Source organism: Spinacia oleracea, chromosome 5 (genome assembly GCF_020520425.1).
Source record: "Spinacia oleracea cultivar Varoflay chromosome 5, BTI_SOV_V1, whole genome shotgun sequence".
Taxonomy (NCBI): Eukaryota; Viridiplantae; Streptophyta; class Magnoliopsida; order Caryophyllales; family Amaranthaceae; genus Spinacia; species Spinacia oleracea.
This window is the reverse complement of record NC_079491.1, coordinates 29,011,203-29,034,537: the sequence shown is the minus strand read 5'-3', so window position 1 is coordinate 29,034,537 and position 23,335 is coordinate 29,011,203. Positions and strand designations below refer to the sequence as shown.

The following is a 23,335-nucleotide window of genomic DNA, read 5'->3' as shown; positions in this document are numbered from 1 at the left end:
ATAGTTAATCATGTCATTTTCCAAATTTCCTAATTGTCGTGAAAAATGTCAACCGGACATTATATTATGGGACGAAGGGAATATTTATGTTTTGTCTTTAGATTCAATAAAACTACATCGTTTAGATGTACTCCCTCCGTCTCTTTTTGTTCTTTACGTTTTCTTTTTTGGATGTCCTAAAAAGTTCTTTACATTTCCTTTTATATTATCACATAGTTGCTTTACTATTCTATCAAAATTTGTGTCCAATTATTATTTTAACCAATTAAATTCATTGGGTGATTTAATCTCTCACACTTTTCCAGTGGGACATTAATTTTTTTCTCAATTTTTACATTAGGATTGTGATAAAAGTGAAAACATTTGAAATAAATGTAATTTGCCTTGTTTAAATAAAAAATAGGGGAATCTCAATGCACATTAATTAGTCGTTAAAGCGAATGCAAAATACCAAACGTAAAGAACAAAAAGAGACGGAGTGAGTAATAAGTTTGATAGGACTAGTTGAGTACTTTGGATTTAGTATAGTTTGGTGGAGTATTGTCATAAATTTTATTCGTTGATAAAGAATTAAGCGATTGCAACAATTATCAGCATCGTCGTGAATTTCGTTGAAAAAGAATTAAGCGAGATTGCAACAATTATCATTTTTTCAAATTGACTTAGATGAATCACAACTTCTGTAACAAATAATTAGACTGTCTCTCTTAAATGTTGTATATTCCTGCAAATGTGCGAGAAATATCATAAAGTGCAAGAACTTGCCCACGATGGTAGTTTTGATAAAAAAATACCACTTTTTAACTCAATTTGTTATGTACTCCGTATTCGTTAAATTCAATTTCATTAATGAACTGATTTACATTAAAAAATAAAATAATAAAGGTCAGGTGCAAATACTTTTGTTTACCTCCCTACGACTTCAAAGCATAAGTATAAGAATACTGGTTTTCATGGCGTGTTATAACATAATGACACATTTTTTTTCCTTTTTTCCCGAGGCTTTAATTAAGATAAAAAGGGATAGATTTTTTTATGATACAAAATACTTTGTCTACGTAAATGTATAAAAATAAGTAAAGAAATACGATGATGCTTGCTTGTTTACAAAGTCCTAAATAATAATTGACATGCAACATTATTTTACTTAATTAGTACGTCTTTCTACATTAAATTCAGATAGTAGTGATGAACACACAACTCCTACAAGACAAAACAATTAAGTAGTTTGTAGAAATGGATTATCATTACACTGAACCGTATATGAGAATATAGAGTAACTAATTGGTCATCTTATAAGTATGTTCTTTCACCCCTCAGAAAAGGAACACCTCCAATCCGTGGGAATAAAAAGAACAGAAGAATAACAAAAGTCAAAAGAAATGCATTCTTTAAGAAAGGATTCAAGAGAATGAAACAAATTGAACCACTCATTATTGGCAACATTGGCAAAATTGTCTCATAAGAATTAGAATTTGAACCACTCATTATTGGCAACGGTAACCATCTCAGTTGAATCTGTCAGCTCAACCATTTTCTTTATCATCTGTCGACGTCAGACTGTCAGTCCCAAATGAAGTTATGTTCTTACAGAACACCAGTTGCTGAACAACCTAAAAGTTGTTACTGCAAAACTAAAAACAGGAAAGACTACTTGTATTACATAAAATATCAAGAGAACTAATGCACATTTGTTACTAACTGTGTGTTGCTCCAAATCTACTGCAGCTGTGGTTGCTTGAGAAAGAGCTTCTCAACCTCTGGTTCTTCAAAAATTGAACGCGAATAGGTTCCATTTTGAGGGAGAATATTATGACAATATACAACCTGAAAATTTGCTGAATATTTTAACGTCAAAGGGTATCTTGAATTCCGGCCTAGTCACAAGCAGATATCAATGTAGATTTCTCATAAGTACGCTTCAACTCTAGAAAAATATCACATGATGTCCCCCATAATCTCTTTGCAAGCATCGTGTCGTAGGACAAGGGAGAAGACTTGATTGCCCTGCCTTTTCCACCAAAGAAATACATTCCTGAAGTTTCCTGTTGAAATATTACCATGGCATCAGATTAGCGAAAACTAGATTCCTAGCAACAAAGGTGAAATTGGAACTAGTGTAAAAGCTCTATAAACAGTCAACACAGGGGAAACCCGCCCGAAGGAGTCAAGGAACGATGATATCCAAGTTGGTCTCTAACAGAACGAGTTCAAAGCTGAAAACTGTACGGTCTGATAACGGTACATATAATTGTACATAGTACACAAGGGACCTTTTAAGAAGTTATATGATCAGGGAAGGCATTGTGAGACATTAGACAGTTAGAAACGCACCTTAACAAAATGGATTTGTAAAAAGACTGGAACGTAAACACTACTTGAGAAGGCACGGTGTATGCACTTTAATTCTAGGTCAGGTAAAGAATGGTGGGCAGATTCGGTTGCTACAACTTGCTTTATAGTGAAGCATACACATTCATATTTAGATGGAGACACACCCTCGGTTGTGGCTAGGGGAACCATGCAGATTACAAGAGACTTCTTCGGGTGCACAACTTATTATGAATTTATGATGTCAAGGATGATAAGCTTGATGAAAGAGCCAAGAAAGCAATATTCTTGGGATACCCCAAAGGTGTTAATGGTTGTCGCCTTTAGAGTGTAAAGGATTATAAATTTATAATTAACAGATACGACCTTTGATGAAAGATCAATGGTCTATGCTGCCTAAGATGGTGATGCAAGGAATTCAAATACTCAAGTGGTGGAGATAGAATCTAGAGACCAACCAGATTCTATTCATGTCAAATAGAGCATCCGGTATAATCAAAATGATGAGAATGAGCTTGATCATGAGGAGCTCCAGCGGGAAAATATACATGTATTACAACAACATGAATCTTTGGCATCCAGTAGGCCAAAGAGGAATTATAGACCAGTTCAGAAGCCAGACAAACCTCTAAGGCATTACATGCAGGTAAAATTGGTTAAATGTGGACTTTTGGTGGAGGATGATGAGCCGGTCACCTTTAAACAAGCTATTAAAGACAAGGATAGAGAGAGTTGGATGGTTGCCATGGAGGAAAAGATGCAATATCTTCGTATGAATAAGACATGACAAATAGTCCAATTGTCCGTGGGAAAGACTGCTATTGGCTGTATAAAAGAAAGGAGGATCCTTCCCAACCCGATGGTATAAGATATAAGGCTAGACTAGTGGCCAAAGGATTTGCATAGAAAGAGGGTGTTGGTTATAATGAGATACTTTCACCGGTGGTAAAAAAATCTTCTATTCGAGTGCTACAAAGACTTGTTGCTCATGGTGATCTTAAGCTGAAACAACTTGATGTGAAGACAACATTTTTACACGGTGATTTGAATGAGGAAATCTATATGTATCAACCTGAGGGATACAAGGTTGAGGATAAAGAGAGTCAAGTATGTTGCTTAAGGAAATCTTTTATGGATTGAAGCAATCTCCTCGCCAATGGTACAAGCGATTTGACTCATTTATGTTAAAGCAAGGGTTATCCAAAAATGATAATCATTGTTGTATGTACATCCGTAATATTAGTGGAGGTGATTCTATTTATCTTCTTTTGTATGTGGATGACATGCTTATTTTTTCAAAGAGCAAGGTGGAGATAGATAGGTTAAAAACTAAACTTGGTAAAAAGTTTGAGACAAAAACTGTACTGCAAAGAAAATAATGGGTATGAAGATAAGAAGAAAAAATCAAATCGGAAATCGTTCTTGAGCCAGAAAGGCTACATTGAGCGGGTCATTGAAAGGTTTATGATGAAAGGTGCTAAGTCAGTGGTGACTCCACTGGCTCCACATTTTAGGCTCTATGGTAAACAATCTCCCACTATAGCGGAAGATATGGCATACATGGATAATGTACTATATGGTAGTGCGGTTGGCTGTTTAATGTACGCCATGGTGCTTACACATCCAGATATTTCACAAGAGGTTAGTGTGGCGAATCCGGTAAACACATTGAGAAGCTGTGAAATGAGTTTTAAGGTACTTAATGGGTACTGTTGACATAAGTTTGTGATTTGGTACAGATACATGTAAGTTAAATGGTTTTGTTGATTTTGATTATGTCGGTAATCTAGATAGACGACGATCTACTACTGGATAATGTTTGGAGATCAATGTTACACGCTCCAGTGCCATTACCAGTGACGTTTTATCTACTACAGAGGCCGAATACATGGCCATAACAAAAGGAGTGAAGGAAGCATTGTGGTTGTGGGGTCTTCTAGATGATTTGGGGTTAAAGCAAAAATGTGTGAATTTGAATTGTGATAGCCAAAGTGCGATTATTTGGCGAAGAATCAAGTTCATCATGCTCGTACCTAGTATATTAATTATTGACGCCACGTATCATTTTGTACGGTCTTATGAAAATACACATAAATGAGAATCCGACAGACATGTTACCAAAGTTGTGTCAGGAAACAAATCCCAAAATTGTTTGAAATTGTTAAACATTGTCCCATGTTAGGCATTACATAGAGAAACAAATGGAACTACAATTGGTTTGATTCCGGTTGAAGGGTACGTAGTCATTATCAGAATGGTGCAACTGGATACGTATACCATAATTTATTTGTCCAAAATTTGAATATTTTCAAATTATGAACGAGGTGAAGAATTGTGGGATATACGTGGGAATTCGAATATTTTCAAATTATAATAACTAAAATGCTAAATAAGGAATGATTACATTATCTAAATAAACACCGGAGTATCTTCTAAACATCTAACATTAGTTTTTCATCATTCCCCTTTTTCCTCTCCTAAAACTTCTCCACTCATTCACATTATTCTAACTTGTCTAATATAATTAATTAAGGGAACTGTTTATATCCATATATTCCCACAGATTCAATATTAACAACAAGGACTACAGTACGACGAAAATTGGATGGGAAGGAGCTAGATATATGTGAATGCTTCAATTATACCGGATCTATTATACAAAAGAATGGAAATACTGGTCAAGATAATGGAAAACAGTTGACCAGTTAGTTAAATGGAGAAGCATGATGAGAGCATATGTGATAGAAGGTGTACTTCTATGAATAAAAAAGCCAATGTACAAGGCTCGCACTATTTAGCGCATGGTTGAGGGAAGGTCCTAATGTACGTCGCCTTACACTTATTTTCATAAAGAGACTATTTTCAGGGATTTTCAGGGGATCGGACCTGTGAGTCTGTGACCTAGTGGATAGCAAGTAGACACTTGACCATCACGCCAAGGCACGACTTACATTGTGCTTCTATGATTTGAAAGGGAAATTTTATAAGGATTATTATTGGTCTGATCCAGTGTTACCTAATTCCCTAATGACCTCACGAACCACAAATCGAAAAAGTGAATTATAACATGAAATGGTACATTTTTGGTTCAATTTAGCAATAGGTAGCGAATTACCCAATCTCATGCTAGCGAATCAAGTAACAATGGTCCGATCTAATTACATGGATGACAATGTTGAGAGTTCAAGAAAGAACAAATCAAGGGTGTACTATAGAAGTGAACGTTAAGATAGATATGTGGTAACAAAAGGAAAGATAGATAGAATTCACATAAAAGTAGCAGCGACTGAGAGTAAGATTCTTGACAACATTGTTTAGGCAAATTTTTTGTTGAGAGGTGGAGCTCTGATAGAGAAAACGGCCAGCTGGTATACTAAGCATCTAAAAAGAAGTAAAGAGACACTAATGATGACATAGGCTGAAGGTGCGAAAAATAAGCTTTGGGGCTCCAAGAGTATATGACCCTAGATAGAAAGGAACGGAAGAGAACAGTTTATCAGATGACTATGAGATGATGTCTTGGTTCATGTAATCGACTCTTAGTTTGGGATTTAGGCTACGTGTTTATTTGTTTGGACCATCACACCAGTGAGAAATAGAAAATCATACACTTCAAATCTTCAATTAAGTGCACACAGCAGCATGTGCATCGTCCACTTGGATGAGAAACCGACATGAAGGAACCTTTCCTATAATTTCTGTTAGGGAATTGATTCTCATCTTCCCTCAAAAGATTCAAAAAAAAAAACAAAATATGAATTCAGATAAGAAAAGGGGATTCACAAAGCAAAGAAGACAGCTAGCCTCCATCCAAATATTAAATAAATGAAAGGGAATGTGGCAATCCATCTAATTAGCAAATAATGGTAATCCCATAAAAAATTTAAGGACTAAGACGAAATAAAGGAATGAATCATTTTGATTTTACCCCACGAGACTCAATGAGAAATCCTCCAACCACACACCTAGAAGATAGTCATACAAGAAAAACGCTGAATGATTCTCCTTTGCTTATATGAACCAACATAAGAATGTGCCTCAATATTTAAATCCTCAAAAAGTTTGTACCAGTTTTTTTATTTTTTGCCAAGTTTAAAGGTGTCCCCCAGTCTTCACTCTGAAAAGTCATCAAAATGCCCTTATTGTCTTTCAAACAACATTAGTAACTGACAAGGATCTGACAAACTTGTTGGATGTGTTAGTGACCCTGTGTGATTCTTCTAACAAAAAAGCTTGGAAAGATCCAAAATCTAATACCTTATCCCACTTTTAAAATAAAGTCTACGGTCCAAAGAGAAAGATTCCTTGATGATAAATTGCAAACAGAGAAAACTGTCTCACTTCCAAGTTCCAACTGTCTCACTTTTACCTCAATTTTTCTAACTAAACAAAGAAAAAAAACACCCCAAATCGAAATCTTCTTTTTCAATAGACCGAGGAATTTTTCTTGATTTTGCATTCCGACATAACTAGTTTTACATGATACAGACTTTTGAGGTGGGTAAAGATTAAAGGTACCATGTTGGAGCATTGCTGAATAAGTTATTGTATGTGATGGGAAAGAATCCAAAAGTTCATTCAGTATGCGTTTTGGCAATTCCGGGGGAATCATTGCTTGAAAGAAATAGCAAAACACTCCAAAATAAGGTGGAAAACTGTGTTCCTGTGGAATCAAGCAGTTAATCCTCCTCAGACACTTGCTTCAGGGATATATCAGGAGTTTCCCTTTAACTATTTGTCAAGGTTCGTATGGCACACCTAATGTAGTTGACCTGAATTCCTGGTCAATTGCGCAAACAATTTTTACAGGCCTCCTCCGACATGTTTTCTTGAGTCCTTGTCAACAAAATTCATTTTATAAAAAGAAAAGGAAGACAAAGTTCCAGAAGGATGTGGCAGCAAAGTTAAGTAAACTTACTGGTGGAGCAAGGGCTGCATCAAGAATTGAGCTGACCCCTTTCTCCGGATAGTGCAAGATTCCCAAAAGTCTTAGGACAGAAAATGCTAGCTGGGAAAGACAATGAGGAATTTCCCGCATGATGTTGGTTTTTACTGCTCCAGGATCCGCAATACTACAAAAGAAGGAAGAAAGAAACATGCCAGAGTGGTGGGTCAGTATTATGAACAACGCATTTGTCAATCATCAGACAAGCTGATGCGATATTGGCTAGGAAGCAGTAAGCGACTTTACTTTTTAAACATGTACAGCTGTAAACTTTTAGCAGGAAAAACAAAAAACACAAGATTTAGCCATTGTAAAACTTGGTGCTCATAAACTGATGTACATATTAAAAGAAAGAGGAACTGAAAATGTGATTCAAGATGTCATAAGAAAATGGAAAAAGACCAAAAGTGATCAAAATAAGGGTATTCCCATAATAATTAATAAACAAATGGAACATATAAAGGGCTCGTTCGGTATCACAGTCAGTTTCAAATTTTTGGTTTGAAGTTTTATGATTTAGATTAATAAAAAAATAGTCATACCTATAGTAATCATGTTGATTTTGAAAACTGACAACAAAAACCTTGAAACTACTTTTTGTGGTTTTCATATTTTGGTTTTTAATTTTGAAAAAAACAGAAAACTGGAAAACAAAAAATGATACCAAACGGGCCCAACTTTTAAGAAAAAAAAGCAAATGCAAAGTTCAAATCCTGTGAATAGGAAGCTAAGCTACATTTACAAAAATTCTTCCTGTAATTAATTTTATGCATTGATTTTTTTTCCTGCTGAGTTGCAAGGCATGAGTAAGGGAAAGACAATTCGTACGTCCTCCTAGGTCCTATGACACAACTCGACCAACCAAACAACTTAGTTTTCATTATACCTTAATTCGGATTCATACTTTCACGTCAGAGAAAAGCTATCTGTTTTTTTTGTTGGTTACAGTTACGGTAGATACAAGAATTTTGGAGCGAAAAGGCTACATGTACCCTCAGGTTATGAAATAGTTTCATACCCTTGGCTGTGATTGGTCTAAAATTTCAAATTCAAATACCATTTGGAATTTTAGATTTAAATTTTAATCCCATGTGGGGTTGTTTATGTGACAACAACCAATGGGAGCCCAGGGTATGTTACTATTTGGTACCCTGGAGGTACATGTAGCAGCTTCCATTTTGGAGCGTATGAGAGAGAATGAAGTTAGTGGGGTTTGTGTAAGAAAAAGTAGGAGAGAGAGTGAAACAAATGGGGGTTGTGTAATTAAAAAAAGAGAGAGTGTTGTTAGTGGGGTTTGTGTTTGATATTAAGAGACAAAACTTCGCCAAAACAGGAATAAAGTAGAAGTGTAATCAACAAAAAGAAAAAACAGAACGGAGGGAGTATAAGCTTCTTTGACTAGATATAGGAATCTTACTTGACAGACATTTGAGACACTTTATCTTTGCAAAGTTGTCGATGAAGCTCATATGAGAAAAGTAATATGCACACTGCGAAAAAGAGCCTGATAAGTTGAACTGGATAGAAAGTTTTACCCATTAAATGATATTCAGCAAAAGATGGCTTACATTTGGAGCATTCATATATTTGAGCAAATGGATAGTTCCTGAAATCTGAATAGGACTTCCCATAAAAAAGTTCCTCATCCACCTGCATATCATTTACTGAACCAACAAATGATGAATGTCAATCAGTTCACACTAAATACTCATTCAGTAACTATCAAAATCCAAACTAAACAAAGCCACGTAAAAGTCTACGGAGTATGCTCTTGAAGATAACCAACTCCTCTCTCCCTTTAAAGAGAAAAAACTAGATTGTTCTGTCAAATTTATCAACTGAACAAATGTAAGACATATTGAATCCTACTTCAAACACCAATCTAATATGTTAAAAATCATTAAGAAAGCCCAATCTTAAGAATCATTTTCGATCTACAAATCTCATCCCCACAAGGACTACACAGGCACTGGATCATTGTTCTAGTGAAAGTTGCTATACTTAGAGCCAGGTACAAACAAGATCATAGCTTCCTAATTATTTGGACAGAAAGGTAATAAGATAAACTTCAAAAGAAAATATTGATGATCATTATGCCCTGTCATATCGGAATTTCTCCGTTATAAGCATCATTAACTTATATTAGATAAAACGAAGATTCAAAAAAGCCCCACTAATTGAAGGAGGGAACATATCCAAATGACTATAATCATAGTAATGGGGTTACCATTTCGATGCGTAAACGATGAGACATTGACTATACGTGATGGAACAGGACTGTCTATTAGTAACGGTAGTAAAACTTTTGTGAGACAGAATGGCCCCAAGTAGTTTGTCATCATCATCCTAGGAAAGATTACAAAAGAAAACATATCAGCATAAATCAAACAGAAAACAGGCAATTTTAACAACTTAAGGAGTGTTCTCTTCACCTAATTTCTCTGGACTTATTAGAAGATTTAGAACCTATCTTAACTTATTTGAGGCTTTGAGCTCATCTTAACATTGAGAAAAGAATCACGGGTTGCCCTAATTAGCACTAAACTTAACTGATCTGAAAATTTAGAACAGAAATTTTTCAGTCTAGTGATAAAAGGACAAGAGTTTTAGTAAATTTGGAGTTGAGGGGATAGGGGAGAAAACCAAAGAATTAGTTTCTTATATGAAGTTAGCATTTGTAATAGTGTTAGCTCACATAAGAGGAATACCAAATGTCTAATATTTGAATTTAATTACATTAAAAAGCAGTTCAACAAATTTTTCTACTTTGAATCCATAACAGGAGCTCTTTAGGATTATCAAAAAAATTTCAGAAACTGGACATCCCACTTAAAAATTGCTCCAGAATAGCCTTAAGAATTCATGATGCCACACATATGGCATTCCACCTCTTCCAAGTCTATCACAGGAAATATGAAACCCGAGATTTGATTTGTATAGTAAGAAACTAGTTAGCTCACCTGAACACACAACTTCATTAATGTTTTTGAGCATTTAGTTTGTTTCTTTTGATTTTCAATTCAAACAATTAAAAAAAAGGAGTTGCTTTTAGATGCAATAAAAATAATAAAAGTATGATCATTTCGTAATTTACGCCACAATAAATATTTTAAAATCATTATTATTTCCAAGAAGAATTTATTAGAGGTTGTACTGCAACTCAGCTTATAAAAACATTAAATCAAATAAAAATATGTGAAGTTTAGGAGGGAGAAAACAACTGTGCTTTAGTATAGTATAAAGATATAGGTTTAGATGAGAGCTATGATAAAACAGAAGTCCTTTCTGAAGTATCAGTACCTACTGTCACATCAAGGGAGAACTGAAGAACAAAATTGACCACTTTCACGTAATTATCCTCCCTTCTTCGGAAGACTCCCAGTAGATGAATGCTTTTATCTCTTGATCACTAAAAGCTTAAGGGTATGACTCTACTCTCAACATAAAAGTCATCAAACTTAATTGAGAACTTGAGATGTAGCATTGGAACACAAGACATGCAACATCCAAACTTTCTTTTACAAACCAAGAGATCATTCCGTCTCATTAGCTCATATTTCGTTCTCAGTTAAGGATTTTTAGCAAACTGACATAGGGGCACTTGTAGTGCCTCCATCCATTGGTTAAAAAATAGAATATAAGTTAAGAGTCAAGACCTAAGTTGGTTCCTCATTATGTAGAAATTACTCAAGAGAGTGGAAGATGACAAAGTTCAAAGGACAAAGTATTAACACTAAAAAGCTTCAGATGAATTGTATCTTCTAAAATTTTAAGATGTAGCTTCAGCTTCAGCAAGATGAACTTGCATGTGTCTCTTACAAACTAATAGATAAATTACATTCCTTCCTCACTACTTTCAGTTGTATGAAACTATGAATTTGGTATTACTTGAGGAGTGACAGAATTTCTCTTAGATTTGAACCCATAGATGATGATAGAACTAAAATAAATATTTTCTGTTTCCTACTCACCCAAGGCCATATCCGTGCTTTTCTATCAATTTCTAATTCTAATCTTCCTTCCTCAATCTGATATTATGGTGCCGGTATAGACCAAAATTCCGTTATGGTCTAATTCAGATCGGTAATAAATACCAGGGCTTTGCAATATTTGGTTGATCACAATTCTGTATATTCCATTTACTACAAAAGTTCCTAGAGAATTCATTAGAGGAATATTTCCAATGAAAATTGTGAAATGAGATTGACTTGCAATAAAATAAGGGAAAAGTGACAAGCTTACTCATCAAAACCATCATCAGTGGCTCTGTATGATGTCGCTAGTATTCCTGCATTGTTGATCAACAGTTGAATTGAAGGATGCATATTCATATCCAATAGCCACCGCATCAAGGAGTTCTTTAGCTTCATAATGGATGAGAAGGATGACAAGTCAACCTCAAATGCTTCAAGCTGGGCATTTTCATTTAGTTCACGGATCTCTGCCATAGTCTGTTCATACAGAATATATTTATTGAAAGAGAGAAAGGTTTAAGAAAAAACATCATCAAAATACTCAATCAACCTTTGACAGGAGATGGCCAGATCTTCCAACTGCAATCATGGAGAAAATCATGCATCAAATATACATATTGTGATCAACATATGCATAGGAAGTATACAAAAACCACATGCGGTTCCCACAAGGCCATAGACATCTAACTCTAAACACAACAATTAAATTCGGTCACGCAGGAACTGTGAGGCCCATAAAAGCATACTTTAGAGATGATACATGAAATAATTTTCTAAGATTCAAGGAAACTAAGCATCTAGCCCCTAACAGATGTGTTAACAAACACTTAATTTCCTAAGATATTATCTCATCCCTAAGACAGGTTTCAAGGCAGCTGTTCAAATAACATACAAAAAGATACACATGATTGGATAATAGAAATAACATACAAAAAGGCACTCTAGTCTAAATTGACTGAACATAACAATAGAAATCAAACATTCTCATTATCTCATACCCAAGATGACGAAAAAACCCTCTTTCGATAGAGCTTCGGCAGCTGCAGCTCCAAGCCCTGATGTTGCCTGCACGCACAAAACAGGCATTTTTATATTTAGTATTATGAAAAGGCAAAATTGTCAAAAGGTACCTTATTTATGTCTCGCTTTGTGAACTAGTACCTTATATTTTCAGTTTTGTCAAATAGTACCTTGAATTAGAAAGTTGTATTAAAAATGGTACCTTATAGCAACATTCCGGCCAAATTATCAATTTTCCGGCCAAATTATCAACATTCTGGCAAACCAGTTACTTTTGTGGGTATTGTAGATCTAAAATTTTTGTGGGTATTGTTGTTCTTATAAGAAGAGTAACAGAGGCGTGTGATCTTTGGCTTGGTTTGTTCAACACGCACAATTTTTTGGAGGGAAGCTTGAATCAATGGCCGGAAAATTGATAATTTGGCCGGAATGTTGCTATAAGTTACCATTTTTAATACAACTTTTTAATTCAAGGTACTATTTGACAAAACTGAAAATATAAGGTACTAATTCACAAAGTAAGGCAAAAAGAACGTACTTTTTGACAATTTTGCCTTATGAAAATGTTTCAAATGAAGAATGAAATTGGCATTAAAACAGACAAAAGGAGAAGAAAGATTACACCAGTTACAATGCAGACAGGTGGGTTGGCAGCAGAGATTTGTGCTGGTTGTCGCCGGCGAGGGAAAGTGTTGGAATTGCAAAGTAACTGACGCAAGTGAGAGATTAGAAGAGAAATTGTCCACAACACACCCATCCTCATAAATTCAATGCAGCATATCAGTCTTATAACTCTACATATTTCCTTCACTTCCATTCTTTCATAAACTGCAATCAACTTCAAATTAAACATTGTCAATCAACTAATTAAGTACTCCGTAGTATGGAGCGAGGGATTAACAACTAAGAATTTGAGACATAAAATTAGAAACTTTACGTTTTCTGTCGATTAAAAGATACAACTTTCTCCTTGATTAATAATACCCAGATGAAGATTCAAACTTTAGACCGAATCTGCTTTCCCTCTCCAAGTCGCTGCAACGATTAATAAATTGTTGTGACTGTTGGTGAGGGTGGCTGCCATTCAGGGAAAGAGAAGGAAGGTGGAGAAGGGCAACACTGACCATTCACATGCTGCAAAAAAAACTCGAAGAATAATTCTCATTAACCTTTTATAGTCGATTTCTGGTAAGATTCGTTTCGATATATATTTTCGAAATATCGATTTTTTATGATTGTACAAGTGTATATTAAAGATATTTATATTCTAAGTCGTGTTTTGAAAGCTGTGAAAAGTCAAATGCAATAATCTTTTAAGGACAAAAACAATATGATTTTACCAATTGCTTGTTGGTTCAGTGGTGATTGGGGCTGAACTTGGTAGGGAGCACCCGTGTCCAATCCCCCGCAATAACAATTGGGAGGGGACTGGAATCTAACCACCCAGAACTCGCCCCGAATACGGATTAGCCCTAAGGGTGAACCGGGTGCAAACGCCAAAAAAAAGAAGCAATATGTTTTTGAAAAAAGTCAAAATTTAAATGTACGTGATATAATTATAAGATGAGGATGAAGAAAAAACTCGAAGCTGTTGAGAAACAAAGTATGAATGCCCACAAAAGTTGAATACATTCTACTCCTTCATTTAATGCTTCTCTTAAATTTCTTTCACCTATGTATAGGGGAGGCATGTAGGTGTTGCAATATTTGACTATGGTACCTAAGAGTATAGTAAAACTTGCACTATAAATAGAGGGGAATGCAAAAGAGCAAACCCGGTAGAAAAACTTCCACTAGTTATTGCTTGTAATTTACTTGCAAAACTATCTATTTTCATCTCACTTCATAACAGAAGCACAAAAGTAACATTGGTTCCACCATGCTCATAGATTTTGCATTAGTAGTGCAACTGACAACCGGTTGTTTGGTAAAAACTGCCTATAAACACCAAACTAGAATAAACAGATCGATTTGAAAACCAGTCACCATTGTTTTTAATCAAATCTACTTCTTTAATTAAAAATACAGTTAATTTAGTGGCAGTCAGGTGTCTTTTTGGGGTGCAAAGTGTTAATCAGGTGTTCCCCCCCCCCCCCCCTCAAACAAAAAAAAAAAAAGTGTTAATCAGGTGTTGATTGATGCATTTGAAGATTTGGAAAGACAGATATTTGACTCCTGATTTCAATTTTAAATTAAAATGTGGCATGTTATTTGGAGACGGATGTCTTAAAGCTGCTTAAGAAGTTGTACACTAACTAAAATGAAGCGTTTCTACAAGTAAAAACATTTCCAGTAAAAAGAGGTGTAAATTATGCTGTACAGTGAAGTAATATCATAGAACAATATCAGTGTATGAATGAGATCAGATGTACAGCCGATGGAGAATTTCTCCTACACCCACACTACCTCGCAGATGAGTTATCCTTTTTAATGGAGTACAACTCTTCAACTCTTGATGTTCATCATGATGATTCTAGAGTCTTTGGTCTTCCACTATCTATCTGCAGCAACAATCACCTTCCATATGATAAACTTCATCTAACAGCTTCTGGGGCCGAGTTGCAGTAGGGTGTGTTCAAGCAGACCAATTTAGAGAACATAAAACATACACTAGCAAAACCTAAACCGATTATCATACCAAAACTACACTTCTGCCTATCCAACTTCACAGCTCTGCCAACTATGCTTCCGAATATTGGGAGTAAACCCCCACACGCTATCATCATCAAGTGGTCCAGCCCTTTGTAGTCAATCCCAGTTATTATTGCTCCAATAGCTGATACTGGGCCCACCAACCCAATCAGTGTGGCTGCTGCAAGAGATCCGTGCCAACTGTCCGTAGCCCCGTATATGCAGCTTGCCGCTGCAGCCCCACGAATTAGCCCATGTAGAGACACGGGCAACACTATATGCTGGCCAAGTCCATAAGCTTTTGGTGCTGCTACTCCCAGCGCTAGGCCTTCTGCCAATGCATGGAATGCAATTGCTGTGCATGATAAAAATGACTGAATAGTCAGGGCACTTAATGAACACCCACCACCAGAAAACAAGGATGCCGAGTTTCTCTTTTTCTTAATCGCGTCCAGAATGCTGGATGTTAATACATGTACAACAACAGCTCCCAAGGCAAGCAGCAATATCAGCGGAACAAACCCCATTTTTGAATAAAAAAGTAGCTGCAAGGGTCGCCATACGCCCAGGATAAAGGCAATACCACAAGCTATACCGGTCAACAGTGCATGTTGAAGATGAAAAGCAACAGCAAATGCAACAAGGACAATACCACCAACTAGTGGCCCCAGGCCAAAAAGCAATGAGATGAGAAACCCAGAAACATCTTCTGACCTGCAAGAATACACACAAAACAACCAACTTATGAATTCTAATGCGCAAAATCCAACAAATAAAAACATTTAACTACTTCATACTCCATAGGGGCAGACAAGAAAGATACAACCAAAGGTTCAAAAACTTTCGACAAGAAATAAATTTGGTTGAAAGTGCTCACTTGTAGTTATTACTGAAATTTTGGAAGACATAACCCAATGCTTCCATGAATGCTACAGAGAGTGTAGCTGCTGATGCTACTTGAGATGACGAAGCTTCCTGTGAACACCACAGGACAAGTAAACGGTCAGCTCCCAAAGTATGTCCAGAAACTTAGGAACCCAATTTTAGAAGATAAAAAAAACAGGTTAAACCTTAAATGCATCTGGAAGAACTTCTGCAATAACCATCCAGATCATACATCCAGCAGCAAAGCCCGTACAGAAAGGTAAGAATTTGTTAAATGCATCAGCACATATAAATGCTGGCACTGCCACAATGGGCTGCAATTCAGACAGTTGTACAAACAAATTAGTTTATAGTTGTCATCCCTACAAGAAGTTATACTTTATTGCACTTATATTCTGATCCTCTTAGTAATCTGAATAGGTTAACAAAATCCACAACCTGGACACAAATACCTTTTAGTGATCCAACGGGTCTTAATAAAAAAAAGGATAGCATTGGGAGAAGTATGAAGCACAATGGACTCCTCAATTATAAACCAATCTGGCCGATAGAACTTGTGGAAAAATGTAAAAAATGCAAAATCTAAGGGACAATAAGTTGTACTCATAAACCTATTTACCCCAGAGGCATTATTCCACTCAATCGTTTCAGCTTGAACTTGATACAAGGCAACATCATAGAGTTGTCAGATCCGCTTTTGACCTTTGCTGGATAACTTCCATATCATCCACAACCTTCTATTTTTGATAACTCGGTTGTTTGCTTAATTTTTGTGCTCTATATGACCTATGTGGATTGGAAAAAAAAATAATTCTGAGCATAAGGACCCTACAGCTAAACTGACAGTGACAGGGACTTAGGGCTTAACAGACAAACTGTATCTCTCAAATTCTCACCAAAACCCAATTCCTTTTTACTATATATAATTACAGATGAAGCATAACATGATACCTGGGGCAAGGATGTCAGCACACTCCATAACATCGCATTTTGAGGAGATACCCCCCTTGAGGCAAGCATCATACTTACAGCCAATCCTTCAGGTATATTGTGAACAGCAATAGCTAAAGTCACTAAAAGGCCCTGAGATAAACCTCTTGAACCAGCAAATGAGACGCCAACACCAGCACCCTCCCCAAAAGCATGTAGAGTCATAATTCCGATCACAAGAACAACTTTTGCTGCATCAGCACCTTTTATGTCCAGCATACTTACCTCACCATACCGATCAAGCACCTGGATGAAAGATGTTGATAGTAGTTAGAGCATCAAGACACCAAACACATTAATAATTCCAAATATTGCATCCTGAACCCTAAAGTGAACATTCACGAAATGCTAAGCCATACGTAAGTGTAAGTATAAAGTACAAATTGTCGTCTTTAGTACAAACTAGAAACAAACACCAGTAACCTAGTAGGCATGCCACATGTTGATGTGAATTTTCAAACGGCTTTGCTTCGTTAACTATTGTAACAAACAACAAGTGAATTCTCTCTATAGGTTTCTCTGCTTCCAACATCATCATACACAACAACAACGACAACAACAACAACAAAACCTTAGTCCCAAAATGGTTTGGGGTCGGCTAACATGAATCGACATAGGAGATCGTCAATATGACCAATCAAACAAGACAAGAACGAGAAGTTAAAAGAATAAACAAGGAAGAGGGGGAAAGTGAACGTAATGAAAGTAAAATAAGAGGTAAATATATATACTATAGAAAAAATATTACATGGGATAGTAAAAATAAGTGAAGTTTAAAACGTGAAAATTAAAAATAAATACAATAAGTATATTTGAAAATAGCATATAAAAGTGAGCCTTGGAAAAAAAAAAAAACCGTCCACAAAAGGATTGCAAAACGCAAGAAGTAAACTAAGAGAGTCAAAATGGAAGATGTATAAGCCAAGTAACGTCATCAACGTATATTCTCTCCCTCCACTCTGTCCTATCCAACGCCATATTTTCCGCAATCCAAAAAGGCTCATATCGTGCTCAATCACCTTCCTCCAAGTTTTCTTAGGTCTTCCCCTACCCCTTCCTATCACTTTGCCACCCTTCTAACCTCCTAACAGGGGCATCACTTAATCTTCTTCTTACATGTTCAAACCATCTTCCTAACATCATCATGAAAAACAGAAATCAAGAAGTCCAACATCCAACTCAATAACTTCTGTTAGGCAACCTCCAAAGTTTAGCATGTTAATAATATCTTTCCTAATTATCCCAGTGTTTCTAGGTGTATGCCTCTGAGGCTCCAAAGGTACCAAAATCAATCATCAGTAAGTGAATTTCAAATTGGATGCTTGGATCCATCAAACTGAATTGTGGATCACCACAAACCCCAATTGGGATTTAGAACCACTTCAGCGAATTTTATGAACCATCTTACTACTTGCATAAGAAAAAAGAAGGGTCACTAGGCTAATTCATTGTAACTTATGATGACATACACTGAAATCGTATGGAAATATCATGGTTTACGTCAACAATTTAATACTAGTAGGTGGAAATTAGTTATTCCCTCCGTCCCATATAAAAATGGAACGTATAGAAAGGGCATGAAGATTAAAGAAAATGAAATTAAATTATGGAGAAAAGTGAGTGGGTGGGCATGGGTCCCGAATTTTGAGACAAACTAGAGAGAAAAGGTTTGCCAAAAAAAGGTACACAATATGTTTCAAATAACATGGGACATCCCAAAGGAGAAGTGCTTGTTTGGTTTACATAGGAATTAATTCCTATTGGAAGGTTTTTTCTTGGGATGTTACTTCCCTTGTTAAACTTCCCAGGAAATGGCATACTCATATTTGGTTGACATTAAGCATTTACACTTCATAGGTATTAAATGATAAATGTGACTTACCAAGGGGAGGATGGGTAAGCCACTTCCCATATCCAATGGAAGTTTCAACTTCCCAAGGAACTCCCACTTCCCCCTCTGTTTGCTTGCAACCAATCAAGCACTTCGTTTCATTTAATATGGGACCGAGGAAGAATTATACTACGTTTCATTTAATACAGGACCGAGGAAGTATTGTACTATAAGAATCATTTCATTAAAGTTAACAATCCTAAGGCCATATCAGTTCCAAGCAACATCCATGGCTCCCCTTACATCTTAATCCAATTATATCAAATTCACAAATGAAAAAATAAATTTCTTGATCCCGATAATACATATGTACTAGATTAATTTTGTCGAGAACAAATAACTGGTGATAGATAAATAGCACCATAATCCCACCCAACCCTAATTCTCAAACTCTATGTTTTCCGGGAAAGATAGAGAAGATATATAATTCACAAAGAACCATAATTTAAACCAGATTTATTTTCTTCCTCTCCTCTTATACAGTAAAAGCAGCTATGTTATTCATGCAGATACAAGCCAAACAAAAGGATGAAGAGTAAAGGTTATGTAGGTCATGAATCTAATGACAACATTAAAAACAACAATGACCACTCTCGATCCCATCAGCAGTAGGCTTAAGGAGGTCGGGATGTACCTCGATTTATCTCCTAGTCTAAGCTAGAAAAGAGGCTGTTTCTAATTGGTAATGGAAGAACAACAACTTGAACAGTTAAAGGCATAAGAAAAATGAAATATCTAACCTTCTTACAGAGTGAAATAAAAATGCCACCAGACAATATCCCAATGACAACCCAACTTCCATGACCATACTCTTGGCCTTCCTGTATAAGATCAAAGCTTGCAGCCAGCATGACACCGGCAGCCATTCCACCGCATAAGCCCTCCCAGCGAGGATCAAGCTCGACAAAAAAGAAAGGAATAGCCCCAAAACCACTGGCAGCCGCCATAGCTAGGGTAAATAACGCAACAGTTGTGACGGAAACTCTGGTATTTGCAGGTTTTCCCTCAATAGGATTGGTAGAGGTGGTCTCAGCACTGAAAACATCTTTGGCACCTGTGCCTTCAGTAACATCATTTATAAAATCCTTCAATGGTGCAACTCTTAACCTCGGACGATCAACCACCTTAGTGGATTCTTCAGCCTTGACATAGCCACCAAAGCCCAATAAAATAAAAAAGAGTAAGAGGACCTGCTTCAACAACATTGACTTCATCCGTCCTACAAGTCCTCCAAATGATATCGCTTCAAAATCTCAAGTTCATGTTTTCTGGGTTCCCATAAATCACAATGGACATAAATTGACTAGCATTCACTGTTCTTGAAGATCATAGTGGACATATGACAAAGAAAATCCAAATTGAAGAACCTAATAACATCAGAATCACAATTCATGATTAAAGTTAGTGCCTTGAATTGATTATCTTTTGTTGGATAGAACCCTAATAATTGATTAAATTAATAATAAGAAAAATGGAAATTATCCGCGATGAATTCAAATCCCAGTAGAAATATCAAGGATCTAGAAATTGAACATATCCATTCTTCAATTGAATTAACCACACATAAAGATACGAAATTGGACGGAAAAAGAGTAGAAAAGTTCCAATTAGAATTAACAGAGATTAAAAATAAATAACAAAATAGAGTTACCTGAGAAAAAAGAGAAGCTTGGAAATGGAAGAATGGGATTGAGAATGGAAATCCGAGTTTACGCGTACATTTGAAGAAATCAAGTTTAAGTAGACAAGCAAGCTTAATCAATTTTTAACTACGATGATAATGATGATACAAGAACATCTTATTTCGTTAGTTCTTTTATTAAAAAAAAAAGAAAAAAGAAAGTAAAGGACAAAGAAGAAAAATAAGTGAGCACGTTGGTTTTGAAACACCCAGAAAACCAGCAACTGATGTCTTATCTGAGTTACTGAGTTCTCCCAAATTGGAGACCGACCCGATAACTTGGATGTGACCGCTCCAGCTACCCGATTCGGTTGGCTTTTCAGTTGAGTACTCCATCAATTCAGGGGAGGATCTAGAAAAGTGTTACGAGGGAAGCTAGTAGAAGAATTAAATGATATACTATGTAACTTATACAATTATATTAATATTCTATGGAGCGGTCAGAACTAAAATACACTACGGAAATTTTTGCCCGGAGGGTCGGGCCCACCAGACCATCAAGAAGATCCGCAATTGCATCCGTTTCGCAATATTCGTAAGTCGCAACAGTTGACCGTACACATAGTTAAAGAGGAGAGTTGAATTTAGGAGGAACGTTGCAAGTTTTTTTTTCTTTTTCACAAAGACCGCGAGTCCTTTACTATAGTGGTGTAACATTGTGCTTGAGGTATATTTTTTTAAAAAAAAAATATTATTATTGTTGCACAACTTGCTAACTATATGTGGGGACCATTGAGATGGGAGAAATAATAAACTAGTGTGGTCCCTTATCAAATATAGAAGTATTGTAAGTATTCAGAAACGACCGAAAAAGACAAGTGTTGCGAGTATTCTGGAATGGAGTGAGTACTTTTTTTTTTAATTATTATTATTAATTTTACCGTGTACAACTAATCAGTTACCATCGCCACCATTTGTTTAATTGTTTCTATAATTATATTTCTCTATTTTCAAAGAAAACGAGCAACATACACAGAGAGATAAACAACAATTTTAGATGAATTTTTTTTTCTATCAAATAATTAAATTATGAAGTATATTTTGTTAAGATTTAGGAACCTTGAGGGAGAAGGAGAAAAAGAGAGAAGGTTAAAGTCAGGGAGGTGTAGAGGAAGCTGATACACATACCCTTGGGGTATGTGGGGTATTCATACCCTGAAAGTTGTATGGTGCCAACTAAGAAAATCGTAATTTCATTTTTGGGGGAAGCGGATAGAAATTAGTGCGGAATTTTTTTAGCACCTATCGCTATTTAGCTTGCCAAAACGAGAAAACTCCCTCCCTCAATTAGTTAAGGGAGTTGAGCTGGCAAAAATTCATAGATTACTTTTAACAGGGGCATAATTTTTGTAATTATATAATTGTAATAATAATTAAATAATTAAAAATAGCATTTGCATTTGATTTTCAAAAAAAGTAGGGGACCATTGAGTTTAGCTAGCTTAATCTTAACTCTCGTCTATCGGCATATCGATCTCTTGTTCTTTCTCATCTTGATTCTCCAGGGTGACACCCTAATAATTCCTTTGCTCAAATAAAATCTTTGATCCATGGCACCATTGATCACGGATTACAATTATCCTACATCTACTTTGCGCTTGATTACATATACTGATGCAGATTGGGGTGGGTGTCCCGACACTCGCCGTTCGACTTCAGGATATTGTTGTTTCTTAGGGGACAATCTTATTTCTTGGTCTTTTAAGCGTCAGCCTACTCTTTCTAGATCAAGTGCAGAGGCAGAATATAGAGGCGTCACAACGTCGTTGCAGAGGCGTGTTGGTTACGTAACCTCCTTCTAGAGTTACATTGCCCTCTACGTCAGGCCACCGTTGTTTATTGTGATAATGTCAGTGCTATTTACTTATCAAGAAACCCCATCCAACATCAGCGCACCAAACATGTGGAGATGGATACCCATTTTGTTCGTGAGAAAGTGGCACTGGGTCAGGTATGGGTATTTCATGTTCCTTCGCGATATCAGTTTGCAGACATTTTCATTAAGTGCCTTTCTCGACAATTGTTTTTGGATTTTAGATTTAGTCTTAGAGTACGACATCCTCCCGCTATGATTGCGGGGGTGTGATAGAGATAAAAATCTCTTAGGATATTTGATGTATATTAGACTTCTAGTCATATTAGTATTCCTAATTCTATTGGGACTCATATTGTAATCCCTATATATTTGATCAATGGAATACACTCCAATTCAAAGAGTTTACCACAATCTAGCAGACAACAACACCCGCCTCTAAATTCCTTATTTGATGTCAAATGTTATCACTCTTTAAAATGGAGAGAGAAATAGTACTCTTCACGAGGGTGGTGGAGTGGGTGGCTTCCCCTTTCTTTGAGCTTTCTCTCTCTTCAACCTTGTTTTCATCGACATTAAAAACAAAAAGAAAAGGAAAATTAACTTCAACTTTTTTTTTTCAAACTTGAATTAAAATGGGGTTAAAATTTTCCGTTGAAATTTAAAAGCTAGTGTGGAGGTAGGACTGTGTAGAAACTCAATCAACAGCTGGGGTATGCAAGGGTTCACATATCCCCAGGGTGTGTCTATCCTTTACGAGGTGTAGATAAATCAATATTGGGAGTAACGCCATTTGGAGCCTTTATTTAAGGGAAACACTTGCATTTCCCGTCCGTATTTATTTAAGAGATACACTTGCCATTTTTAGTAACTTATCAACCCCACCATCTAATTAAATAATACATAAAATTTACCCAATGACCCACCATCATATTAAATAAATAATTTCAGAAACCCACCCCACCTCCCCCCAAAAATGACATGGTCCCCACTTGTTTACTTATTAAAATATCTACTGCACCCCACTTACTTTATTATTTTATTCATTCAATTTGTATCTCTTAAATAAATACGGAGGGAGTATAATTTAGCATCTGTGCTCTCTTAATTTGCCTCTACAGTAGAGTTGTTTGCAGTTTGCACAACCTGTTGTACGACCTTGAGTTCGTTCGAG

General features: G+C 36.1%; 2 protein-coding genes across 3 annotated transcripts; both read right to left on the bottom strand.

Annotated features, from left to right (window-relative positions):
* Positions 1–1,264: 1,264 nt before the first annotated feature.
* LOC110804688 (uncharacterized) lies at positions 1,265–13,425 on the bottom strand. 2 transcript variants are annotated; one of them, XM_022010302.2, is made up of 10 exons: positions 13,208–13,425; positions 12,893–13,108; positions 12,249–12,315; positions 11,801–11,829; positions 11,519–11,727; positions 9,504–9,622; positions 8,845–8,940; positions 8,694–8,766; positions 7,250–7,403; positions 1,265–2,045 (listed from the first exon to the last, which is right to left on the bottom strand). In XM_022010302.2, exons 2-10 carry the CDS (start codon positions 13,085–13,087, stop codon positions 1,878–1,880), a joined length of 1,110 nt encoding a protein of 369 aa, XP_021865994.1. In that variant the 5' UTR covers positions 13,088–13,108; positions 13,208–13,425; the 3' UTR covers positions 1,265–1,877. The 2 variants fall into 2 exon arrangements, with proteins under 2 accessions (XP_021865994.1, XP_021865993.1); XM_022010301.2 differs by having other exon boundaries at positions 12,893–13,098.
* Positions 13,426–14,538: 1,113 nt separating this feature from the next.
* On the bottom strand, positions 14,539–20,538 carry LOC110804672 (putative zinc transporter At3g08650). The gene is made up of 6 exons (XM_022010278.2): positions 20,319–20,538; positions 19,408–20,034; positions 16,738–17,022; positions 15,972–16,100; positions 15,779–15,876; positions 14,539–15,615 (listed from the first exon to the last, which is right to left on the bottom strand). The coding sequence occupies exons 2-6, from the start codon at positions 19,879–19,881 to the stop codon at positions 14,805–14,807; spliced, it is 1,797 nt and encodes a 598-aa protein (XP_021865970.1). The 5' UTR covers positions 19,882–20,034; positions 20,319–20,538; the 3' UTR covers positions 14,539–14,804.
* Positions 20,539–23,335: the final 2,797 nt, after the last annotated feature.

Coding starts and splice junctions, on each gene's coding strand:
- LOC110804672 (XM_022010278.2), bottom strand. CDS start 19,881: ATGAAGTCAATGTTGTTGAAGCAGGTCCTCTTACTCTTTTTTATTTTA. Junction 17,023..19,407: donor TTATTTCACTCTGTAAGAAG/GTTAGATATTTC, acceptor TCTTTCATCCAG/GTGCTTGATCGGTATGGTGA. Junction 15,616..15,778: donor AATTTCAGTAATAACTACAA/GTGAGCACTTTC, acceptor GTATTCTTGCAG/GTCAGAAGATGTTTCTGGGT.
- LOC110804688 (XM_022010302.2), bottom strand. CDS start 13,087: ATGGAAGTGAAGGAAATATGTAGAGTTATAAGACTGATATGCTGCATT. Junction 8,941..9,503: donor ATCGTTTACGCATCGAAATG/GTAACCCCATTA, acceptor TTGTTGGTTCAG/TAAATGATATGCAGGTGGAT. Junction 8,767..8,844: donor AATATATGAATGCTCCAAAT/GTAAGCCATCTT, acceptor TCTTTTTCGCAG/TGTGCATATTACTTTTCTCA.